General features: G+C 37.8%; 1 protein-coding gene across 1 annotated transcript in view; it reads right to left on the reverse strand.

The window, feature by feature from the left end:
* The window catches only part of LOC134340380 (sodium channel protein type 8 subunit alpha-like), a 257,867-nt gene that overhangs the window by 176,107 nt on the left and 64,310 nt on the right, over positions 1 to 17,450 (reverse strand). Inside the window, exons 5-7 of the mRNA XM_063037560.1 lie at positions 13,271 to 13,359; positions 10,190 to 10,318; positions 3,407 to 3,498 (exon numbers count right to left, since the gene is read on the reverse strand). Of these exons, the coding sequence (XP_062893630.1) occupies positions 3,407 to 3,498; positions 10,190 to 10,318; positions 13,271 to 13,359 (310 nt within the window). The remainder of the gene's footprint in view (positions 1 to 3,406; positions 3,499 to 10,189; positions 10,319 to 13,270; positions 13,360 to 17,450) is intronic.

The raw sequence follows: 17,450 nt of genomic DNA on the forward strand, positions 1-17,450 counted from the left end.
AGCTGGATCAATATTTCCACCACACACCGTATATAAAAAAAAAGTTGCCTTCTAGGTTCTTAAGCCTTTCACCTGTAACTTTAAAACTCTGCTCCCTCATTTTTAATTCCCCAACCCTGGGGAAAAAAGGAACCACTAACCCAATCTATGACCCTCAATTTTATATACTTCTGCATGTCTATCAATATCCACCTGTGACTTAGAACTTAAGTTTTGCTGTCAACCACAATACCAATTTTAATTTTTTCTACAAACCTCTTAAATGTGGAATATACATTTTAGCCCCAAATCATTTCTTGTTTAACCACAAAATAGGTTCTAAAATTGCAAAACCACTCCTGCCACTAAAATTCCCATTTGCTTCCCACTTGGCCTTCTTTTAAATCCAACACCATTTTCCCGTGGTTCCATAAGCTGTCACCTGGTTCCATGAGCTTTCACCTCGTCAATGCAAACTACAAGGGTATTGAAAAACTCATCAGCACTGTTACTTTGTCAAAACAAAAAACAAGTCAGTTAGGCATAGCGTTTCCTCAAGAAATCCACATTGACCAACTTGTCTTTCTTCAAGTTCTCCAAATTATGCAACCCATCAATCTCCCACCCCTGATCAACCTTTCCATAGTCAAGTTCAATATCTATAAATCACAGCCCTTTCTGTAAAGACAAAATGCAAAAGTACAGTATTCATTTGAAGTTTACATATCTCTATATTCTATCTTACTACTTTGAGCTCCAAATCAGCCCCAATTTTCCATCCATAAAACATAGGAACAGAATTAGGCCATTTCTTGCTCTGCCATTCTATCATGGCTGATTTATTATCCCTCTCAACCCTATTCTCCTGTCTTCTCCCCGTAACCGTTGACACCCCTACTAACCAAGAACCTATCAAACTCCATTTTAAATGCACCCAATGACTTGAACTCCACAGCATCGGTGACAATAAATTCCATAGATTTACCACCCTCTGGCTAAAGAACTTCCTTCTCTTCTTCCAAAACTTCTTTCTATTCTTGTATTTATAGAATATCTTAAGATTTTCTTGACTTTTACCTACTAATACACCTTTTGTCCACCGTCTTCCAAATTTCCTTTTTAAGTTTCATCCTGAACCTTCTATACTCCAGCAGAAGACTTCCTGCAGTACTATATTTCTATCATAAATATCCCTTTATGCTCAACATTGCAATGTGTAAAATTGGGAGCTCCCCTTTTCTTTTACCCTGTTCTGAGCTCTCACTTTGAAACAGATAAATTCTAGCAGCTATTCCCAGTCCACTATGCTAAATCATATCTCAGTCTCATTAAACTTGATCCCATTTCGAGCTTCAACTCCAGATGTGACAATAAGGTACTAAATGCAACTCTGTTCTTTTGGTTACCATGCCCTGCAAGAAATACTGAAACACACACATCCTGGATTCAACCTGTGCTGTCACTGAAATGCACAAAACTGAGAGTGTTTGCCAGAGCCAGCGGGTCAATCTTAACCTACAGGACAAATCACTTTGGACCAGAATGAGGAGAAACTTCACTCAATGGATGGCAAGTCTGAAATTCACTAGCCAGGAAGCCTGTAGGAGACTCAGTTATTGGGTCCATTCAAAACTGTGTTCATTCAATTCAAAAATGTTAAAGTCAAAAGGGGAAAGTGCAGGAAGATGGTGTTCAGGTAGAAGGTTAGCCAGGATCACACTGAATTGTGGAGCAGTCTCAGTTGAAGTGTCTACTCCTCATTATGTTCCTTGTTCTGCTTAGAACTAGCGGATAATTAAGAGATATTAGAATGTCCTTATTAAAAAAAATACATGCAGCAGTGCTTACCTTTGATTTTAAATATTCAGAATTTTATATTCAAAGATTTATCTGCAGTTCTTTTCCCTGCCCTCAAAGTCAGAAGATAAATTTTAATAGATCATATTATTAGAGGCTAAAGTAGTCTTATATTGGCTACATGAAAATAGCATTTTGCTGGTTCAATTGTCAAAAGTTTCAAGCAAACTGTCTGAACAAAGATTATAACAGCAGTTCACTTTGTGAAAGTTTAAAATAATACACAAAATACAGATACATTTGCTTGCTGCAGGAAAGCATTAAAATGCAAGTGTGGCAGAGGTAGAATAGAACAGTTCAAAGTGCAAAGAACCCTTGAAGCATCACATAAGGGAGCAAATGGATGGCTTCAGAGGGAACACAAGCAAGTTATATTTATATCTCATGCATTGCTTAAACGCCAAGGCTGAATCAAGAATTTTATATCAAAAAATTAACCCTCATGGAAACCTTTGTCAAAATTGTCCAAATCTGAATGCCAATGTGAAAGCAATTTTGGGCCATCTTATCATATTTAATAGAAAATTGTACTGTGTGTGTGGAAACTTGAATGTATTTGATCTCTCTGCCATGTAGGTGAATGCAATTTTATCAGGAAGATATGAATTGTAACCATTTATCACAGGAAATCATTGTAATCGTTCTGATGTTGATCAAATTGGTACTAGCAGTGTAGAAAATACAAGGTGTGTGTTTAACTGGGGGAAGAGATGTGCAAGCATTGATGAGATCTTTTACTTTTGATACCAATGTAAATTACACAGCAATTCCAATCCAAAATTCATTCCCTGGTTATGCCTTACACAGATTAAAGGAATTTTACTTTCTTCATGTGAAAACTATTACAATTACAAAGTTACTGCTACTGATTAGGGCTTCGTTCACAAGATAAACAGGATAGGAACAGGCCATTCTTGAATCCTATTCTTAACTCATCTTTCTACCTCAGGAACTTCTTGCCCTGTTAACTATTGAATCACTGTGTAATGATTCAGGGAGACAAGAAAGGAAAGATACTTGCATTGAGATATTAATGTTTAGAATGCAATAATTGTAGAAATTTCATTCCCCCCACCCCCGCCCCGATTTTCTCCTCCTCTCCTATCTGGAGTACAGCTCTTGCACAGAAACTAATTACTTTTGCGTCCAACTGTCCTGTTTCTCCCCCAGTGTAAAACACAAAATTGTAAGATTTGACATTCTATTCACCAGAGGGGCAATGCTGCAAATTCTAACACCTAGAAAAGTTGGGATACTGGAGCCTCTGGATGGTCTCAGACAGCTTTTCCAGACTTGGTTCAAAGCACTGAAATAAAACATTGTTCCATGGGCATATTATTGGATAGAAAGTTTAAAATCATTGATTCTTCCTAACAAAATATTCATGTGCGTCTTCTGCAAAATCAAGCAGCAAGAGACTTAATTTAAGAAAACAAGTGGTCAAAATTATAATGGTTTTCAATGGGCCATAAAGCAAGTGAGCTGATGAGTTTATCATGCAACAGGTGTGTTAAAAGATATTTGTACCAGAAAGGGAAAAGTCAGCCTTCGTGTTTAAATTAGCTCTCACCTGGAATGACTGAAATAGTTTTCAAAGCTCGGAGAACTCTGAATGTTCTCAACGCTGAGACATTGCCAAGGTCCACAAACTCTGTCACATATCTGCAATAAGGGAAGGTCACACACAAACACAATGACAAGACACAAAACAACTAGAGGTACATGGGGCCTACTCAACACCTAACACCAATCATGGACTTCTTACCTGGAATTACAGAAATAGTTTTCAAAGCTCTCAATACTCTGAAAGTGCGAAGAGCTGAAACATTGCCTAGGTTTACAAATTCTGTTACATACCTGCAGAATTAAATCACAGTTATTTGTGGTTATATTTTAACCCTTTGAGTACCTTGGTAACATTTCGCACCAGAGCAGAGCTATTTAAAAATATTCAATAATAATTTAAAATCTTTCATCACGGACACACTTTGTTCATGGTTTGGTCCATTCACTGGGCAGTGTCAAATCACTGACCCATTTATATTTAAAGCAAACTTCAAATCCACTCTTCAATCTTTAAAGTATTTATTTTTTTAAAAATCAATTCTTTTTCCACAAAGAACATTTGCCAGATTTTGAACCCGTAGTTTCCTCACATCAGTTTCCTGACAATAGATTTGGCCTTCACGTGCTACGTCAATGCAACCCAAATCCAGCTTTGGCATCGTTGCTGCATCCATTGAATGGCTTCAGCCCAGATGGATTCCAGAGGCTACTTCCTGCCGCAGCATCAAGTTTTTTACAATTATAATGATCTCAAGCCTCCAAACTCAAACCGACTCACCGATTCTGGCCAACACCTTTTACACCCATGATTTAAATATTTAATGCCCATCTTTCCTTTTCAAGGAATAAAAAGAAGCTAGGCTCTGGGATAATTATGACCATGTGCCAAACATTCTTTTGATGATTTCAAATTTCGAAGCAACCAAATGCAGTCTATACCATAGCCTGTTCTTGTTCTTAGGCCCTTAGCTCCAGTGGAGCATAAGCCATCGATGACCTCCTGGCTCCATAGCCTGTTAGATGAATTTTATTCGGATGAGATGGTGGCATGCATTTTCTTTCTTCTAAGAGTACAGCTACAAAGGTCTGAAACCAAAAGTGGGATTAAAAAGTATTTGAAACACTTTGAATGTGTGAAGAAACCTGCATATTTACATCTGAATACCTGAAGTTCAACTATGTTATAATTAAAAATCTCTCTTTAAGCTCTACCCTGTACAAAATCACTGAAAATAAATTAATTAACATAAAATGCAATAGATCAGTAATCATTCAGTATGGTTAAGCATAAGAATTTCCATACTGCAATTTTCTTGTCCAAAATCCACTTTTGTTTACAGGGCTTGGCAGCTGAGCCTACAGTTGGAAAAATTAGTGTGTTATTCTTGGATTCCCTCAGATCAGAATTAGGTCATTAACATTATAATCTGGCAACTACCAAAACACCTACATTGTTATTGAGATACAGAAATTAAAGCTAATAGGCTTCATTTGAAGTCACACATATTACGATCTGTACTAGTCTTCGGCTCTGTAACCACTGATCTAAAACATGCTTGGTTCCAGCTTTCTCAAGCAGCTCAAAGCTGCAACTTGGCCTTGACAATGTTCAAAAAGTTCAAAATTCAAAGTAAATTTATTATCAAAGTACTTGTATGTCACCGTATACTACCCTGAGATTCATTTTCTTGCAGGCATTCACTGTAGAAGAAATACAATAGAATCAATGAAAGACGACACAAAAAGACAAACAACCAATGTCCAAAAAGACAAACTGTGCAATTACAAATAGTAATAATAACAAAAAATAAATACGAAGAACATAAGTTGTATAGTCCTTGAAAGTGAGTCCATTGGTTGTGAAATCAGTTTAGAGGTGAGGTGAGGTGAGGGGAATAAATTTACCCTTGCTGGCTCAGAAGTCAGTACATCTTTCTTGACGGCAGCAGCGAGGCTTGAGTGCTGTGAGTCCTTGGTAGTGGATGCTGCTTTCTTGTGGCAGCACTCCTCGTAGCTGTGCTCAATGGTGAGGAGGGCTTTTCCTGTGATGGACTGGGCTGTATCCACTACTTTTTTGTAAGCTTTCCTGTTTTTTGGTTTTGGTGTTTCCAAATGGGGACATTTATCCAACAGTTCTGTCTTCCTCCTCCTTATATTTCAGAAAGCCATCTTGGCAATCCCTTCAAAATTCTTTCTCTGCCATGATTCTTAAGCACATCCCCATTGCCCCTTTAGATAAGTATTCCTGATATGATTTAGTCCAAACTGTTTTTTTGATAAAAGTTGCTGAAAGAAATGTATTGAATTTCTTAACTTCAACCTATTGAATGCCAAATGCCTTTAATTCTGAAAACAGCACTGAAGAATACATTTCACATGGTTCAAAAAATTTATAACTTGGAGCTCTTACAGAGAGGATGGCTTTCTGCATTCACTTCAGCATACTGAAAGAAGTTTTCACCTTGACGTTTACTGAATATAGCTCTAGAAACAGAAGGAGCCCTAATTCAGTTTGGATCACCATTTGCTGTTCAAGGAAAACGTTTTAGAAACATCCCTACAAGGGTCATTAATTGACAGAGTGAGAAGGTCTCACCAACTCAACAAAATGTCTGCTGCGAGCATTGAAACAAACCAGGAACAAAGTAGATGGGGAAGCACAGAGCCACACAAGAGCTAGAAAGTTGAAGGAACCCAATAGTAATCGTGTGTCACTGACCAAGAAAAAGAATTAAATGACTGATTTTCAGTAATTTAAGCCTAATATTTCCTTTTGGCCTGAGGACTCCAACTTCTTTCAACAGAATACCCCATTCCTCAGCTTAATGCTTACATTTTAATATGTTTCAAAATCAGGTTTATTATCACTGCCATATGTCATGACATTTGTTGTTTTGTGGCAGCAGTACAGTGCAATACATAAAAAAAGTTGCTAAAAGTTACAAGAAATAAAATAAATAAATTAGTGCGAAAGAGGAATAGTGAGGTAATGTTCATGGACCATTTAAAAATCTGATGGCAGAGGGGAAGAAGCTGTTCCTAAAATGTTGAGTGTGGGTCTTCAGCATCCTCAGCCTTCTTCCTGATGGTGATAATGAGAAGAGGGCACGTCGCAAAGAGGGTCCTTAATAATGGATGCTGCCTTCTTGAGGCATCTCCTTTTCATGATGTCCTCATTTACTCTTCACCTTAAGAAATCATTGCCAAAAGATGTTAATCACACAAAATTGCTTTGCAAAATTCATCCACCAAACTGAAAAATGCTGAGGTTTAGAACAAAATACATGGCCCCTTGGTGTCATAGTAAAAGCCACATCAAGTTTTGGTTTAGAAGTTGCTCCACACATTCCCCTGTACAAAACTATACTGGAAGTGACATCGTCAGTTTCAGTACTGTGCTCCTGCATAGCAGCTACAATTACTGAAGCCAGCAACTTCAGGGACATACCACAAGCAATACTTCCTGCTCCAGGGTAGTGCTGTTACTGAGAATGGAAAGTGAGGGAGCTCAGCAACAAAGTATACAGTTGAGTCATTCATTTTGGTGGGGGGGGGGGAGAGAGAGAGCGGGAGAGAAGGGAGTAGAAGAGGGGTCCAGAGGAACCAGAACAGGATGATGAAAAAATATCCAGAGAAGACATTCTTTGTGGGTGGGGCCATGGAGGCAGCTGAGCACTCATTGCAAGATGTGGGCAGGGAGGTCTTTGCAAGGAGATGAGTGCTGTCTTCAAGCATCTGTTTTGCGAAACCCTCTTGCCACTCTGGCTCTCCCTCTGCATTAAAGAAGAAATAGATGAAGTCTTATCGCCACAACTATGGAGAAGTGATTTGGGTGACACCCACCCCCCCCCAAAATGTGGCAACGAGCAGCAAACTGTGAGGTGTAGCACAGGGAAGCACCATTTGAGATCCAGATGCCAGGAAGCTGAGTGAAACCATGATCGTATCCTCCAGAAGGCAAAATGGGCAATGATTGTATTTGTGGTCACAAGAGATTGGAGATCTTAGCAGAGACTTTGATTTTGTTGCTTTTTGAGCATTACACTATAAATAGCCTATTTTCTCAGACCAGGAGGGTTGAAAATCTCTGTGGGACTGCTATCAATGTCATTTGGAGGATTTTTCATAAAGAAAGTTAGATGACAACTTTCCTGAACAGGTAAGGCAATCTGAAATGCTTGCAGATTGTTTTTTCTCTAGGATAATTTGATTTCCACCAGTACAACACCACATTGTATTTGTATAATCAAATCTCGATAGCTCTACATAATAATGACATCAGCTTATGCAGTCCAGAAATTTACAAAAATCTCATTAAACTTGCTGTTACAAATCAAATATCTGAGTGAGGCCTTCTCCTCTCACTACCACCCCCCCACCCCCAAAAACTATATTTATCCAGGTGCAGCCAGTCGCCTGCTATACTGCATTATACTTCAGAAGCCTTTGATAAATTCTAATCTTACTGACATCACTAACACATTCCACCCAACTGCTACTTTATTCATTAAATAATAAATAAGCTAACTAATAAATAGGGGGAAACTCCCTGAACCACTTTTTAAGTAGTGCTGTTTACATTGTAAATACAAGCTGGTACTTATGTATCCACATTTTATTCAATATCTGTACTTTAACCTCTAAATGTTATGTTATGTAATTCTTTATAAGTATTGAATGTTTTTGCATATATCACTCTGACCAACGCACCACAGTAAATTTCTAATAGACATAAGTATATATGATGAATAAAGGTGATCCCTGAAATCAGACGCAAAAGCATATTCTCACTGGAAGTAGCATTGAGGGGAAAGCTTTTCTTGGATTTTCTTTCTGACTCAGTAGTGACCAACTTTTGTAACGTTTCTTTACGAAGACAGCGCAAGTTAGTAAAATGTCTATTATATTCTAGATATTATAATCACCCATTTTCAACAGAAATGCCTCATTCCTTTTGTTATAGATATGTCACTAGGCTAAAAGCAATCCCACACCAGAGCTCAGTTACAGTCTTAACCAGCTGCCTATGCTTTGACGACATTGGAGCTTCTATGTCAAACAATCCAGCAGTAAGAGAAACATGTGGTCAGAATTTATTCTACCTTTTTGCTTTCCTTAAAAGCTGGGTGGAACTGAAAGACTCATTTCCCCTTGTTCCATTCTGCCTTCTTTCAACCACGGCACTCTCTAGTTCCATCTCTCCCAACCAAGGAATCAGAGACCTCAGTGAAGTATACTTAGTCGTAATCAGTTTTCGTCTTAACCCTTCAAATGGCCTTTTTTCCAGATGAAGTTGACTCCTGCTGCCTAAACTCCTGAACTGCCCCTCACCAGTTAGCGGCACCCTCTCAGTTTGGGCAGTAGACTGTAAAACCCCAAGAGTTTAAAAACTAGGACTGTAGAGTCAAGTCATTCCTTTTAGGCTAACTGTCTGCAGTCACATAACATGACTTGCATAAGACACTATGCCAAAATATCTTGTTCTTCCCTTTGACATTGAATCTGTCCTTCTCGCTGCCTCATTAAAACTCCTTTTCTAAAAGGAAACTATTAAAAATAGGCTTTAATGTAAACATTGACAAATAACATTTCCAGCACTCTCAAACTCAGTTTAAGTTCTGTGCAGCATTGCTAAATTCTGTAGAAGATTTTTAAAAATCTATATTCAACTTTATCTCAAACCAGTTTGCAATTTTCTTCCACATTACTTGGAATTGCAAAATTATATTTCCATAAATCCATTAGTGACTGCTTCCAACTGTTAAATTCCTTCTGTGAAGTTATCCTATACAGGCAAAAAACAGAAAAAAGAAGGAATTCAAAGCAAGGTGCTTTTAGAACACCAAGGATTGATAGGGTGACTATTGTGTAGAAGCTGATACCTGTGCTTATGGCATCCATTTCACATCAGGTTATTTCCAAAATTAGTTTTTTTAAATTTCCCTTTATAAAGCAAAGAATCATTCTTGTGGACAAAGAATAAGGCAATATCATGCATGGTGCAATATTTCAGATCAGCACTCAAAGGGTTAACATTTGTGATTATTCCTTTTTGCTAAAAACTCTGCTTATATTATCACTATCACATGGCACACCCACAATTCATCTGTTTAAAAGGTATTTAGCAATTTGAATTATTGGGGATTACAGGTTGATTAACTCACTACCAAATATATTTAACAAAGGTACAGAGTTATCAGTAAATAAGAACCAACAAATAAATGTTATGTCATCTGTAAGCAACAAGCCATACAGAAGATCTGCAATAACAATAGCCAGTTTGCTGAGTAATATCACCTGTATTACCAAATCTGTGTGGGTTAAAAAAAAGGTCAGATTGCAAAACACCTTTCATTATTTGTATTAAATACTATAACCTTTACATCTCCATGACCACCTCTAGGCTTCCAAGTCCAGTCTAGTTCAACAGAAATCCTGTCGAGTAAAATTAGATCCACATAATGGAACTAGTGTCAATACTAGTATTAGTCAGCTTTGAGATCTTCAAGAATCATTACTACCATCTCAGCAAACATTATGCAGAGATAGTCACTGTTATCCCCAACCTTTAAATTTGGCAGTATAGGAAATTATTGTAAATTAAGGCTGGTAAACATTGCTTTGTAAAGCTATTAAAAAATTAAATGGAAGTTAAAATTATATTAGATAACTGCTTAAAATACTCAGAAATTCCATGCAAATCACATCAAATTAGTTTCACAGTTGAGCCATTAGGTAACAATATTTTTTCAAATCTCAAATAACCTACAGATTAAAAATTACTTACGCCATCATTATTACACTGAAATCCAGCCAATTCCATGGATCTCGTAGAAATGTAAAGCTATCTATGCAGAATCCCCTTGCAATCATTTTTACAAGAGATTCAAATGTATAAATGCCGGTAAATGTGTACCTGTGGAAGAGAACACAGAACTATATTTATTCAAAGAGGATGCTGATGTGAGGAACTAACTGCTCAAAGACTCAGTAGATTCCTCCCTCCCACCTCAAGTAGTGTCAGTAAATTGAAGTTAATCAAACACTCAAGACATTTTTTCAGACACCCGCTGGTCAAATAATCTTTTCCAATGTTCTTTCCAATTATCCCACATTATCAACAGTACAATTCTCAGTAACTCCTGTAAACTTATTTTAAGATCATTTCATAGTATCTGAATGAATTTTAAAATTATAGCAGATTTTTTTTTAAAAAGTCCTTTAAATAATACTAATTAATTCTGAAAGATAATGCAACTGGATTTTAGCAACATTGCATTTTAAAAGCAAAGCCTATGGCTCGGGGTTGAATATGTGTATTGGAATTGATAACACTTTCATTTCCAAATTAATGAAGGATTTAATTTTTTTTTAAATCCCAAATTATCTACTTGTCACCCAGGATCACGATCTTCTCTGGTAGTAACTTCTCACCTGTTCCAGATTCAAAAGGCAGCATCCAAGTTGGATCTTGGCACGTGAAGAAAAAAAATGTGCTCTGTATTTCTTGTATTTCACTGACCACTGATAAATTTTATTGGCAATCTCCATTTGCCTGAGGTAGTGGCACTCAGCCACCTTGAACCAATACAGTTTAGCCGATGAAAGTACTTCAACCTTGCTGTGAGGAGCTCTAGGATTTTGACCCAAGGACAATGAAAAGATGACAGTATATTGCTAAATCGGGATAGTGCAAGAAGTTGCAAGGAAATTTGTTGCTCATTTTTCTATAGCCCTGCTATTCCTGTCCTTCTGAATGGTGACTATCATATATTTCAAACGTTTTCCTGTTGGGATTCGCTGCTCTGAATGTTATCAATGATACCCATGGCAGTTACTGCGTACCACTAGGAGAGAGAGTGAATGTGCAAGGTGGTTGTTGGGATGCCAATCCAGAAGATTATGTTCCGTATGGTTTGGAGCTCAAGTGTTAGTAGAGCTGGACTCATCTAGACAAGCAGATACCAAGCCACCATTCCACAGTTTTTGCTTTGCAAATGATGGAAAGTCCGAGTTCGATGGCAATTGCTTGCTGCAGGTTTCCCTAACTCTGACTTTGCTTTGCAGTGTGTGGCTCGTCTCATTAGTTCTCTTGTTAATAATGAGCCAATTGGCAGTTGGGGATTTGGCAATGGCAACACCAAGGAATGCATAGTATAGATTTATTCTGTGAGATGGTTATTGGCTGGGATTTCTTTGGAACTCATATTACTCGTCAATTACCAGCTCAAGTTGGTACGTTTTCCCTGGATTGCTATTTACAGCCTTGGGCTGCCCTACCATCTAAGTAGCTGCACCTTCAACAATTTTCCACATTAGAAATCTTCATCTCTGACCTCAAGGCAAAGAGAAGATCTTTAATGGAGCAGTTGAAGACCCAGGATACTATCCGAAGGCTCTTTGAAGTCATAATCAAATGATGCCTCAACTTCAAGGATAGTCACATATTTTACCTCTGGAATTCAGATCTTATTGCACCCTTGGTTCAGAAAGGGACTCAAATTAAGGAAACAAGATTCTTGAGGGAATGCAATTCAATTAAATGATCAGGGTCCTGGCACGTGCCGATGTAAACCTACTGACTGACTGAAATAAACTAATTCCCACAAAGAAGATCAAGCCTGATACTTCCCCTGTCTGCACACTTCAGTTAGATAGCCTTGATTTATTAGAGAAACTGTGTCGATGTTGAGAAGGAGCACAATAGTGCTCAGTTCTAACAGTTTTACACCACTGGCTCGGCTGCATACAACATATTGGCAGAAAAGATGAAGACAGAGCAACTTATTTCCTATGCTGTCTTTAACAAGGGTTTCAGGAAATCCATCCACATCCCTATAATGGGAAACAATATTACTTTGATTTTTAAAGAGATTATAAATCTTTATTTACTGCATTGCACAAGTTTTTCTTGCCAGAATGCCAGCTAAAAATTGGTTGCATGGTACTTTAGAAAGCCCAGTTTATTGATGACACTTCACTCTAGCTCCATGAATGCTATTAAAAATATTAATCTATTCTAATACATAGAATCAAACATCCAAATTCAAAGTACATCACACATCTTTTAAGGTAGGTGAGGATGGGATGCCCTGCCATATTTTCTGCCCTCCCCATCAGATATCTTTAATAGTTTGTAGGACTTATTTATGGATGTTTGCTCTTCCCTGCAGATCATTGTACCTTTACGAAGGTAATTATTACCCTTGAAATAATCTAACAGGACAAAATTGTGCATTTGTTTAAAGCAATGGGAAATACAAAGACATTAACTAAACTCAGTTGTGATGCAATATTTTCTGATATGGCAGTTAAAACTAATTCACTCTTCTTCCCAAATTCATTTGCAGGTGGAAGTGCTACATTATGGATGACTGAATAGATCTGGAGTTGACAGGCTGGCATCAAAGTGATATTTATTACATTCACATGGAGTCTAGTATAAACTCCAATTCTGTAACTCTGTGGAGAATGTGGCAACATTATAGGCATTTCAAGAGCCAAAATTTGTGAGCGTCAGGGAATGTGGTAATGAAGTTGTGCTTAGAATAAAGTTATCAAAACCAAACTTTAGCTTCTTGAATAATCCACATTGAAGTACCTTTTAAAAATGTCATTTCTTCAGATCAGCTCAAAACAAAACAAGAATAGAATATCCATTTTATTCCACTTGAGGCACCAGCAAAAATTCTCAGTTCTCTTTGGTGTGCACGCTGCTCATTTATAGGAGAAACTGGAAGGATCCATAGCTTCCCCATTCCCTTTACTCAAAGTAGTACAAAATGTCTTGTGTTCATTGCCATGCACAGTACGGTTTGACAAGTTAAGAGAGAACATTCACAAGGAGCAAATAAAGAGAGATACTTACTCCACTTGCTTAGACCAGTCTGGGGGTTTACTAAAAGTCATGAATACACAGTTGGTCAAAATAGTGGCCATAATAATCATGCTGAACACTGTAGATTGGAGTTAAGGAAATCATAATTATTCCTGGTGTTCAATAATTAATACATTTATTAGATAACAACACATTTTCATTTCCATGCTGTTACACATTTGCTGGCTTCTTCCTTATCAACAAGGATATGCATTACTTAACGTGCACTGCTACCTGGATGATATGAAACTATTTCTTACACTATTGAGATCCTATAAGATGCCCAGAAGGCCAAGCCCCTCTGTTCAAGTTTTAGCTGCTGGCACCCAAATGTAAAATTACCTAATTTTCAACACCATTTCACTAATGTCAGGTCTCCTGCAGGTAATTTAGTGTGTACATTTAAACATATTCAACTTCAGCAACAGCAGGACTTAGCAAAACCAAGGGAGACCCGGCCTGTGGGACTGGCAACTTTACTCCGTCAAGAATGGCAGGCAACGTGCATTATTCAGATGCTGAACATGGAACTCAGCATTCATACTAACCTCCACCAGGGAAATGGGCTGTTTTTAGACCATTGAGTTCTATGTGGAAGAGCCATTTGGAAAGTTCTAAAATATGCAGAATGCCAAAAATTTATTGGAAGACAATTTTTATTTGCTTGAAATTGCGAATGAATCATTTTCCTTCAGTTTTCAAATGAAATTTCATCTGCAAAGGAAATATTGGCATTCAAGTATTGTACCATCCCAATCACTGTTCTATTCTTCCTCTTGACAATGGAACTGCAAGGCCTTCAGGCCTTCTTACAGGATCTCTACTGTTTATGTAATTCATGCCTTACTTTCCTGGAATCCCAAGCAATGTGCCAGATACAAGACATTTAGAATGGATAGTACACCAAACCAACAAAAAAAACACAAAATGGATGAAGTTACTAAAGTGCATAACAGTGATAACAGTTGCAATCATTGCCTTCACAAAATAAAATGTGTGGGTTGGTTATAAGAGCAATGACAACTTAAAATAAGGAAATATAACATGTGACTGCAGTGCAAGCAGCAAAGAATGCCTATCATTTGGATAACTAATGAAAAGATGACCATCTGTTTTATGATAGTTCTCAATGAAACAATTCCTATTATCTGTGCAAATCAACTGCTTGTGTCACCATTCTAAAAAAGGAACATCCAGTCAAAAAGGTTAAAGCAGAAAATGCTGGAAATTCACAGCGGTCCAATCAGCTTCCGAATAAAGGAAAACTAACCTGACGTAACCTTTTCCATTGGATACAGATCCAGCCTGTACTATTCCTTCGGATAATTGAAGGAGACATTTTTCTGCATCCCGATTGACAATTTTATTTCACGAATATTGTTGAATGCCCAGTCTCCATTTTCCAGCTCACAGATACATGGATAGCCTACACATTAGGTGGCTTTGCTGCAAAAATCCATAATCTAATATTGTTGACCGTTTAGCAGATAAGATATCCAAGACTGTCTGCCGGATGGAAAGTTTGTTTGGGGGGCGGGGGGGTAACCTAAATCCCAGCTTTGGAAGGACTGGGAGGGGGGGTAAAAAGAAAAAGTTGCTCCTAATTCTGCATAAAACAATAAATCTCATGCAAAGAGTGCCTGATAGAAGTGAACTTTTGCTTTCCTAACATTCAGGCTCAGACGAATATAACACTACCAAAGCATAACAGGAGGAGATTTACTCTGCGTCTAAATGCACTATACCAAACATGAAACACAAATTTGGCATTCAAAACAGAAAAACCTCCATTTTCCTGACAATGGGAGCTTGAATATAAATATCCTACGAGTCCAACTGATGGAATAAAATTATCTTCACTCTTTTGGCTTCTGATTAAACCAGATTAACCCCAAGTTTCAGCAGTCACAACCTGTTTCCTATTACATTCAAACCCACAGCACAAAACTGCTTTAAAGCACCATTGATTCTAATCATGGTCAGAGGCCACTTAATACCTGGCTGCAAGAGAAAAAAAGTCTACTTCTGCAAACAGGAGGTGCTTTGGTGAAGTAACAGGTGAAATATTGCTTAGAGTGCCAAAAGCTTTATTACACATTTAACCTGTCCCTACACCTCACTAAGGATTATTAGATGCTACTACAGGATGCCCAAAATACGAAACAGTCAATTCTTCAATGAGCACAGGAGTCACAAAAAAAACTGTTCTGAAGATTTACACCTAACTGTTAGCCTAAGGACCCAATGTGTATTTCCAGCATTTGGTACAATTTTTGCTTTCAAATTTTCAGGCAGCATCAAGTGAACATTTTTCTATCCATATACAGTGCAGGTCGACCTTCACTAATCCAGCACCATTGGGACCTGAGGAGTGCTGGATTAGTGAAAATGCCAAATTACAGAAGGATCACATTAAGCATAATCAGTGCCAGATCATCGAAGGAACCGGATTACAGGTAGTCAGATTAGTGAAGGTCTACCTGTACTATTAAAATACATCAACCTCAACTGCCACCGCTCAAATAAACTTAATTCTTATTTTAAACTCACTCATTATATCTATAGCACTTTGAAGCTGCAGACTACTTGCAATAACTGACTGCTTTGAAACAGCAAGGTAACAAAGACTTTAATGCACAGCATTGATAAACAACTCACTTGTTCCTGCTTCTTTGCCTGTAATCTGAGGATCTCAGTGGCTCATTTTATTAACCAATCAGCAGCTGGAAACACTGCGGCTAACGGAGAAGAGCTGCCGCTTGCGAGTTGGCTGCTCTTCCGGCTGCAGGTGGCTGGCTGGCCGGCCTGTTTGCATGCTTATTGCCTGTTAGCTTGGCTGATTCATTGCGAGCAATCAGCATCCGTTTGGCTGGCTTGTTGGGAACAATTTGCATTCTGAGCACCAGCTTGACTGGTTGGCTAATTGCGTGCAAACTGGCGAGTTGCTTCGGCCTTTTTTTTTTACTGTTCTCAACCAGATCTTATTTTGCTCCCTCATTAAGTTTGTATCTCACATGCTTCACTCTAAACTTGTACTTCAAGTTACCATTTCATGACACCCAATTTTAAAGGAAGTCTGTGTTATTGGTTCTGACATCGATCCAGTTACTGCTGTGGAATTTTAGGGGCTTTGGATACATATTTTTCTATTATTCAGAACAGTTCATTAGCTTGAGCAATATCAAAGCACCATCCGAAGGCTCACATTCAAAAATGAAACAAGTTCCCTTGCTCCCTCTGTTGGGGAGTTTTCCGAGCTATTGGTTAGACCATAAGAAAGCACAAGTAAGAGCACAACGTGGAAGTAAACTTTTGCCACCCTACAAGGTATATCTGGTGATGAATACAATGAGGCAACGCAGATGAAGGTTGACATGAAGTCAGCGGCTCATGATGATCCAACCACCTTGCAAATGTAAAATTAGTTTGGTAACCCAAACAAGTTTGATGCAAACATGAATTGGACTATGTTGTGTATTTAATATTTCGGTAAGATTTGAGTAATATTACAAATAAACATTAATTTAAGCATTCTTACAATTTAAGCATTCTTTGCTTTTTTTTAACATAATTACTGGTCATATGTAAAAGTGAATGGCATGCGTCGTTACACTACCACATCAAAGAGCGCACCTCCCAAAAGTAAAACAAAGTGAGCATACATGTTTATGCCAGGCTACTGTATTTTACTTTTGATTAATTTCTGGAGTTACAAAGTGACGACAAGGAAGTTTTAAATGGACCAGAAACAACTACCTACCCGTTGAAGCACAGCAAGACATTAGAATTTTTTTTTTTTTTTTTTTTTTTTTAAAGCATAGTGACATGTTAGAGTTTTTAAAAAGTCAGATAATGGACAAAATTCATGAGTCATAAACAGTGAGCACTGGGTGTTAATATTTTTTTTTAAAAAGGCAGAAATGACTGACTACATCGAAAAGATAGACATGTTCAATTGCACAATGCATAACTGGGTGATAACAAAGGAGTGCCAGTTATACTGAGTACAAGTGGTGGAAGAGCATATTGTTTGCTTAGAAGTTTGACTGCTCCAACCAAACCAGCCAATATGAGCTTTGTTGATATCGTGAATGTAATGTAGGGACATTTTGAACCGAAACCATTGTTGACTGCAGAATGCTTTAGGTTTCATAAGTGGAATCAAAAGGAA

The sequence above is a fragment of the Mobula hypostoma genome, chromosome X1, assembly GCF_963921235.1.
Source record: "Mobula hypostoma chromosome X1, sMobHyp1.1, whole genome shotgun sequence".
Lineage (NCBI taxonomy): Eukaryota > Metazoa > Chordata > Chondrichthyes > Myliobatiformes > Myliobatidae > Mobula > Mobula hypostoma.